General features: G+C 33.2%; 1 protein-coding gene across 1 annotated transcript; it reads left to right on the forward strand.

Moving 5' to 3' along the window:
• The first annotated feature begins 615 nt into the window (after positions 1 to 615).
• LOC105965177 (Ribosomal protein L1p/L10e family) lies at positions 616 to 5,539 on the forward strand. The gene is made up of 10 exons (XM_012989701.2): positions 616 to 1,373; positions 2,582 to 2,659; positions 3,276 to 3,317; positions 3,405 to 3,510; positions 3,754 to 3,818; positions 3,902 to 3,940; positions 4,022 to 4,129; positions 4,270 to 4,357; positions 4,555 to 4,601; positions 5,110 to 5,539. Exons 1-10 carry the CDS (start codon positions 750 to 752, stop codon positions 5,185 to 5,187), a joined length of 1,275 nt encoding a protein of 424 aa, XP_012845155.2. The 5' UTR covers positions 616 to 749; the 3' UTR covers positions 5,188 to 5,539.
• The last annotated feature ends 3,852 nt before the right edge of the window (positions 5,540 to 9,391 follow it).

Raw genomic sequence — 9,391 nt, forward strand, 5'->3', positions numbered from 1 at the left:
CATTACCATTTAATATAACTCAAACCATGACCATACCAAACCCATTTAAAAAGTTCATGGAAAAACCAGAACCATTACCGCGAATATTCGGGTACCCACGGGTACCCATTTACCATTTAAATTACGGTAATAAAAAATAACTTTGGGTCCGATAACGTTTAAGTAACTCTTAGAAAAGAGGAAGAAAAAAAGAAAAGAGAAAAAAATATATCCTCCCTAAATTATTTAATACTTAATTTAAAATTTTGCCAAAATATCTTTTTTATTCATATTTTGTTGAATTAATATATATATATATATATATATATATATATATATATATATATATTAAATGGTCGGGTACCCATGACCGTGAAGGTAAAACCAGAACCATACCAAAACCATGACGGTTTTCTTTTCTCTTACCAAAACCATTACCAAACCCTAATGGTTTCGGTAACGGATTTTAAATGGAGCGGATACCCGCGGATAGCTAGCGGTTCGGGTTTTTTTGCCATCCCTAGAACCGACCCTATAAACCCATGTCCCAAATAATAATCCGCTTCTAGCCGGTCCGGTTCTGAAAACATTGGTTTTTTCCTAATTAATTACAAACAATTACAAAAAAGAAAAAAAAAAAAGAAAAAAAGAATACAGAAAAGGGAAGAAAGAGAAATGAAATGAAAAAACCCTTCACGTAAAACCCCTCTCTACCTCGCTCTCTCTCTTCTCTGCGACAACACTCTCAGAAATCAACCCGGCACGCAAAAATGGCGGCCTTCAAACGCTTGCTCTCCGAAACCGGTCGCCGCTGCTTCTCCAATCGACCACCGCCCGCCCCCCTCTCCTCCCTCCTCCGCCGTCCCTTTTCCACAGAACCCCAGCCATCTCCAAACCCCGAATCCAGCGCCGCCGAACCCAACTCAAACATACGAACGCCCATTCCAATTCAACCCATTTCCTACCCGACTAAACCTAGAGCTCCACCACCACAACAACCCAATCAACAAAATCAACAAACCCAATCTCCCGATAATGGCGATTTCGTAAACCCGGAAACAATCCGGTCGTGGACCCGGGACGAAATGCGGTACATAAAGGACGCCCCTTTGATTTCCCCAATTTCTTACCCTAGCCGAGTTGCCCCATTGCCCGAGGATCGAATAAAAGTGGGAGAAGATGAAAAGGGGGTTAGAAATGAGGAGTTAGAGAGAGAAAGTAGAAGGATTGAGAACAACAGAGGGAGGGGTGTATTGAGATATGGGAAAGAGCAGCATGAGGAAGACGAGAAGCTGCCGTTTCCGAAGATGATTAAGGTCGAAAAGAGTGATGAGAACAGTAAGAAGAAAGTCAAGGTCATTTACGATCTCACCGAGGCTATTCGTCTCGTCAAGGTCGGTTCTTTCGAGCATGTTTTGGTTTTCGAGTATGAGGAATTTGTATTGCGTTTTGTGATCTTCCGGTATTTGGGCTTTGTTTTGCAGCATTTAGACCTTAAATCTTAGCTTATTGTTTGGGATGAACTTGGTATAAACACAGTGATCTATTATTAGAAAGTGAATTGTGGTGTTCTTTTGGACCCTCTGTTCAAAAAACAATGCATAGGATAAACAAAACGTTGAGAGAAGTTTCGATATTGATTCAGTTGGGAATATGATTGTTATAAGAATCTTGGCAGCACATAGCTTAATTGGCATGTGTTTTTGTTGCGATATGAAATTATGCTTTGTGCTTTTGATTCTTGTCAGTTCAATATAGCTAGGGGTGGAAATCGGACGGATCGCATCGGAATCCACCCCTTTGGAAAATTTCCGTTTTTTATAGGAATTGAAAAATCACTTCCGATTCCGATTTCAAATATTTCGGGATGAAAAAAGTCGTTCCGATTCCGATTCCGAAGAAAAAATCGGTTTTCGGAATTTTCGGAAACGTCGTTGACCGTGCTTATTTAATACTGCTTAATCAATATGCCTTATCTTCAAAATACCTCTGTGTAGTCCAAGTGATCCTATTGCTCTCCTATTGCACTGAACTGTTAATATGAATGATCAGTGACTAAGATGAGTATATGGCAAAGATACTTACTTCGAGGTTTATTGGAACTAGGTCCGAAGCAATATTTCATTCCTTCTTATCTTTTGCAATATCTGCTTACACCTTCAGGAATACTCTTCTACACCGCAATTCAAATGGCTATATTGTTGAATTGTTGTTTTATATGCTAGTTCTATGAAATATACGTTCATCGTCTCAAATGATATATTTACGCTTCATTGACATTGTTAAGTAGATACCACAACCCAACATGGGTGAGGTTTTGTAGTCTTCTATTTGTGCTAGAACTTCGGTGCCGAGTCTGGAACCCTTGGGAATTATCCAACCTATCATCAATAAGTTTAAGAAAATCAATGGATAGCGTGGTATATTGATTTGCTGGACTTTCGATGCAGATGATGTTTTTATGCATATGCATCGACTTGTATATCTGAATGGTCCATTATGTTATTTTCCTCCGTATAATGCTCAAAATGGTTTGGCCCCACGCTTTCTCGTCTTGATACTAATTATGATTTTCTTTAATGTCATCTTAGCAATTGTACAGGCTAATGGAAAGCACACTTTTGATGAAACTCTAGAAGCACATGTGAGGATGACTCCTGACTTACGTCGAACTGATCTGGTATGTGTGTAGCTTCTTCCGTAGTTATTTATAATGGAAAAATCATTACCTTAAAATTTTGAACACGAAAAAATTGGTGTTGTCGAGTTGCACTAACTGAAAATTAGTGAAACTATTTCTTTTTCATACTTGTTAAAGATATTTGAGAAATATGTAAAACTGAACCTTGATAGTCCGCTATCTGAAAAATATCTGCACTAAATCTTATTAAAAAGTCGAACGTTTTTCTTGAACTGTGCAAGTGCAATTTTGAAGTTACATTTTCTTGAAATATCAGGCACTTCTACATAGTGTGTTGTTATCATACTGTAATCTTGTAGTGATTTCAGATTTGATGAGGATAGAGCATTCGTTGTGTTATTGTTTTGAATCGGGTGATATAATCAGGTGTTGTTGCTTATGGAGCACATAATGAGAATTATACTGTTTCTTTTAACCTTTCTTTACCGGTAACTTGTTTTGATTGGTTTTATTTCATTCCACCAAACTTAAATGTCTTAAAAGATTATGTTGCTTTCTACCTGGATTAATTAAATTCTGAAATTAAAACGTCGTATCATTTATTATTTGGTGTAAATGTTACTTACATTTAACGTTCCTCTTGTTGAAAATGCAGAAACTGAGTGGTTTTGTGCGTCTTCCACACGGTTTTGGCAAGGTATAATATATGGCAGTTAAATTAAAAGTTCACTAATTGTTTTGCTGCTACTGTAGTTATTGGTCTGATAAATGGAATCTTTATCAGACATATCGTGTAGCTGTCTTTGCGGAAGGGGCTGCTGCTGACGAGGCACGAGATGCTGGTGCTGATATTGTTGGTGGCCCAGAGCTGGTCGAGAATATCAAAAGCGGTGATGATCGACTCTCTTTCTTTCACCATGTATTCATAAATAACTTTTGAGTGCTTTTATTGAAAATATATTCAACAAGGATACAACTATTCGGCACTTTTAAGCAAATTATCTAAAAAAAAAATACGCCTATTCAAAAAGCATAACTCTTTGCTTTGTACAGTTTTCTCGAAATTGGCTTCTACAAATTTGGGATATTACATAATTAAGTTTGCTCAATAGATTAGTTTTGGTTATGTGCAGGTCAAATGAAAGTAGATTTCGACAAGTGTATTTCTACTCCGTCCATGATGGAACATGTGAAAAAGGTTCCGATTTTGAATTTCCGAGATGTGTTATTTCGCATATGTCTATCCAACTCTATATACCTGATTATTTTTTTTTTCTGTAGTTATCAAGAAACCTTAAACAATTAATGCCAGACGCCAAGGTCAGTTTTATTATCATCTTATCGTTTTTACAGTTCAAATAGGTGGCGCAGTAACATCTCACAAGCATTTTAAAAGTGCAGAAAGGTACAATGACGAACGACATACTTCGAACTGTCAAAGAAGCTAAGGAGAAAGGTGTTCTTTTCAAGAAAGACAAAACTGCAATTGTACATGTTGGACTCGGAAAGGTATAGCTTTTTCATTTACTTGTACCATGTTGTAGTAACTCTAATTGTACATGATTGTATAGTTGTTTATTTACTATCTTCGCTTATAACATGTTGTAATAACTCTTTTTTTTTTTTTTTTTAATAACTGTCGTTTGCAGCTTAGTTTTCCAGAGGATGCCTTGAAAGAAAACGTTGGTGCTTTTGTAAATGCTCTTTTGCTTGCCAAACCTGCTGGTTTGAAAAAGAGTAAGTGTACTTCAATTGCACATTTGGTACTTTTATCAGTTGATTGAAAAAAATCGTCTTTCGTTACATGTTTTTGCAGTTGATTAAAAAAATCTGCGTTCCCATAATTGCTGGTCTTTGAATTATGTATAATGTATGCACATATATTGAGATATTTTGCGTACTTGTTAATCCATTTCCTGTTGTATTATTTCCAGGTTCCAAATATGCTGGATATGTAGACTCCTTCCACATTTGCAGCACGGTAAGCCTATACATACATTATCACTCTCGTATTTTTTTTTTCTTTTTGCCCCTTCCTACAAATGTTTGATCTAATTGGAATCACAGTAGTACAAGTTTTGTTAATATATTGGAACAATATATATATGACTATGTCTTTGGCAACAATTACAAAGTTGTTTAGTTAGGCGCAATATGGTGCTCGTGTCGATAAGCCAAGAAACTATAATTTCATTTTGCAATTTTTGACAATCTCATTACTTCGATAACTGCATTTTTTCAAAGCTGTTTATCGCCGAATTCGTTGTATATCTTATCTTGAGTTTGCATTTTGTTCACAAGGATATGAATTTGTATATCCAATTTCGTATTAAAAAAAAAAAAAAAAAAACGAATTATTTACGTCTCCGTGGTTGTCGACATGCGAATTCTTTTCTTGTGCATATCATGACTTGTACTGGATTTTGACTTTTTGCGTAACGGTCAAAGTTTTCATATTTGACTTTTGAATATGTTGTGAAATTGTGCAGATGGGTCAGTCCTTCCCGATTTCAATACAGTCATTGTCTATGGCTGCAGACCGCCACAGCAGACTGCAATTGCAATGACAATTTGAATCAATCAACATAGATCCAATTTTACTGAGTCTTTTGTTGTAACTGAAGGTATTTTTATTTTATTTTATTATCCGTTTTTCTCGATATTGCACTGCTAGGGTAGGTATAGCAGTCATATATATGAACTAGATAAATGCCTATTTTCCCATGTTTGGAAGGCAGTTTAGTTAATGAACAAGTTGAAACGTCCGTGCTTCTTTCAACTAGTTCGACTCCAATCTTTTCTAATATCTTTCTTTCTTTTTTGCTTTCGCCTTGTGTCAATTACTTTGGAAGAAGGGCTGGGCAATCTCGGTTTATTTTACTTATATAAGTTATAAATTAAATTGCTTTAGTGTTGGCTGAATTTCGATTTTTCGTTTGACTGTTATGGATGAAATATATCAAAAAGAAAAAATGAGATCAGGATTGGAATTAAGTATCCAGATTCTAAACAGTTTTCTCTTTGAATACCAGATTTTCGTTGTTATTTCACTTTATGAATTTATTTTTTCTCAGAAAAAAAAAAACAAACAATTAAGGAAAGTAAGTGCCTAACCATTAACCAAAAATCCTATGGCTGTAGGAATATTATGGAATTGATAAGATTGATTGAATTTGATGGCTTTTCAATTTTCATCATCAATGATAGTATAATGGGATGTAATAAATACCGTTTCAATTTTAATAATACCATTTTTATTTCAAACGTAATTTGACTATTTTCGAGTCTAGATTTGGCAAAACTCAACACGAAATATATACTTACTTGGGTTAGCTTTCTAATTCAACTTTAACTACTAGGATTGGATATTAGTTGAGAAATATATGCATGAATCAAATTGTTACACTGTACACAATTTTGAATTTTTGACATATCTAAAATTTACAATGTAATTCTCCAATGTAATTCATCAATGCATATGACTTTGTCACTCAATGTCCAGTTTAGCTTATTCAATTTGGATTAGTAAGCTAGCCCCAAAGACTTCGATATCCAGTTTAGCTTATTCAGTTCGGATTAGTAAGCTAGCATCAAAGACTATAGTATATGTGTTTTGAAGATCATACTCTAAAATAATCAAAATTACGCGAAGTCAAAACAATATTTGTAAAATTGAAACGGCATTTAACATTTCAGCAATGTCATACGTTATTATTTTATATTGAAATTCATAATTATATAATCTTTATATTGGACAATATTCTTTTTATGATTATGCAATAATAAGTGTGGAGGATGGGCTCAATATTACTCATTTGTTTGATTAAACTTTGCCTCCATTTTCACTCTCGAACTTAAAATCTTTGTCTATTTTTTTCTTAATTTCAAACAATGCCTACATATAGGTTGTAAAATTATAAACCACTGTGAGCAGGTTTTCTGCAATTGGCATAATTAACATGTTGATTTGAGCACATACTAATTTCATTAACATTATGAGTGGTTTTCGTTTTCTTTTCTTTACTTTTATGTGTTTAAATTGTACCAAGTTTGAATTCTGAAAGGGAAAATTGACAATGAATTTTTTTTCTTGAGTAAATGACAATCTAGTCTTCTACTTCTTTCTTCCTTCTTTACTTTTCTCTTGCACCTAATATTCCGAACACCGGACTTGACATTGAATCAGACAAGTAACTGCGTCACAATTTGACCGGTTTTATCGAGATTCAACTGGATTTTTTTATTTTTTAAATTATTTAATTTTAACTTTTATAATACATATTATGCAAAGTATATACAAAACTACGTATTCATCACCAATATGAAACATTCATATGAATTAAACCACAAAGCTACAATTAGTATTATAAACTATGAAATATCAAATACAATAAACCGTAGCCATCTACATATCCTAATCCGAATCAAGCATTTAAATTAAAATTACTTGTACCAAAAAAGGCGAAATCCCTCGCCCCTATGGCTTCCATATCATTTGAAGTAAACATATAATATAGGGGTTCTTTGAAATACCTCCTACCTTTTTTTGTTTTTTTTTTAATTCTTAATGTGTCCTCTTCATTACTCATTGTCTATCACTTACCCCTAAATTTTGAGAATCTGCTAAAATATTACCTAAAATATTACTGTAATCAACTACAAAATTATGGTATTTAACAACAGGTTAACTAAATTCAAATTAATTATAAATTATCGAAATCAGTTATAGTCCAACGAAACTACTATAATTTGAGCGAAAAGGGCTGTAAAATACCATCTTTTGCCCCGAAAAAATTAAGTAAGTCAATGAATTCGAAATAAGAGGAAAATAACAAGTAAAAAGATGAAAACTTCCAGAATTGAAGCAAAATGGTCAATTTTCACTCTGAAATCAATAAAATTCAAGCAGGAAAACAGAGGTGGTAAACATGTCCTGGAGTACGAGTACGACAGGTCTGTAGAATCACTGGTTGCAAATGAAAAATAAAACTTCCCAACATTGCGTCAAGGATTAATTTGTCCGTCGATGAAAAATAAAATTTCTCACCTCCGATGCAAGTATTTTAAGTAAATACACATAAAATACAATGTCATTTTTCTGTGACAAACTTTAAAAATATATTCAAAATAATATATCATTGTTAAAAATCAATTTAATTTTTTTATTCAATTAATTAACCACAGACCATAAAATCAAGTATAAATAATTATACTTGTCGGGTTAAGGGATAGGGGTCCTGGGGCGAGGGATTTTGCTTGTACAAGTATGAATAATTATATAAATTAGGGTCCGCTACCCTAACGGCCGTTGAGTCACCATAATTTACATTTCTCCATCAAATACTTGTCGGGACAAGGGACGAGGGCCCTGAAGGCGAGAGATTTCGCTATATTGTTACAAGTATAAATAATTATATCTGAATCAATTAGTTATTTGAATAATAAGACTACAATTAATTAAAGAATAATTCATTTGAATAATAGAATCAATTAATCACTTTGATTTGTTATTCACTCTAGAAAAATACAAGAATAAGTTTTCCTCGTAAATTTAAATTTTTTTTTTTGAGTAAATTCAAGTTCATTATAAGGGACAGTAGGAGATGGGGGACTCAAACCCTAGACCGTTACCATGTTGGTAAATGTTAGGTACCAACTCTCGTAATGAGTAATGAGGATTGGTTAAATTTAAAATAAAAAATAATGATACATTATAAATGATTTATTGTGTTTTAAGGATTAAAGTATATATTAAATCATGGAATGTAAAATACTTAGGAATGGTGAAAATTAAAAAATGCTATTGTGTTTTGAAATGAAAAAAAAGAAACGGAATTAATCGTAACATTTGCTATTTTATGGATATATCTTCATTTCGTACTTCTACATCATGAAAATATTCTTAAATTAAAAAAAAAATATATATATTAATCAACAAAACATAATTGATTGATAGGAGCAAGTTTAGTTAACTTTGATATCTTACCATGATTACATAGCTCTTTATCCTCTTTCTTTTTCTTTCTTGTCATGGCATGATAATATTATAATATTAAATTAATAATATTAAAAATAAAAAGAAACAACTTTAGAGGTACAGTATTGGAAGAAAGATGAATGAATTGAGTGGGCACACTCAAAATTTGTTGGCCATGTGTTTGTGCCCACAATAAATAAATAATAAGCTAATCCAAAATTGGAATGGACCCCGGCGCGTGGCCCTACGTTTCCAACTGGTCGCGTGGCTCTTTCCCATGCCCACCCGTTTCCTTTTACCTGAAATGCATTCACGTACATTGCAAGTACACTATTCGTATATTTTGGATAAGATAATACTCCCAAACGGAATAAATACATCAAAAATTCAAAAGGCAGAGAAAACCAAAAGTCAAAATTATGCTGCTAAGCTCTTCAATTTTTTTTTGGCAATTTTCTATAGGTCCCCTTACTAGATTATATAGGTTAATAGTATAAGTTATAAGTCCAATATTACAATAACCCCTACATTTTAATATGATTGATTTGTCCTTTAACAAAAATAGGAAAATTGCTCATAAATTCATATATTTCAAAATTCTTCGCTTAAATCTGATTCAGCAAATATAGGGTTGCATTTATCTCGATCGTTAAACTTCAAAAAGTCAAAACTAAACTCTCTCCCCCAATTCATTTACATCGATGCAAACTATGTAACACTCCATTGTTTTCGTAGATGCAAATCACAAAAAAAAAAAAAAAAAAAAAAACAAACGATTTGGGAGTCGGAAAAGT

The sequence above is a fragment of the Erythranthe guttata genome, chromosome 8 (assembly GCF_056151865.1).
Source record: "Erythranthe guttata isolate IM_541 chromosome 8, IM_541, whole genome shotgun sequence".
Taxonomy (NCBI): Eukaryota; Viridiplantae; Streptophyta; class Magnoliopsida; order Lamiales; family Phrymaceae; genus Erythranthe; species Erythranthe guttata.

Coding starts and splice junctions, on each gene's coding strand:
- LOC105965177 (XM_012989701.2), top strand. CDS start 750: ATGGCGGCCTTCAAACGCTTGCTCTCCGAAACCGGTCGCCGCTGCTTC. Junction 3,819..3,901: donor TGATGGAACATGTGAAAAAG/GTTCCGATTTTG, acceptor TTTTTTCTGTAG/TTATCAAGAAACCTTAAACA. Junction 3,941..4,021: donor AATTAATGCCAGACGCCAAG/GTCAGTTTTATT, acceptor TTAAAAGTGCAG/AAAGGTACAATGACGAACGA.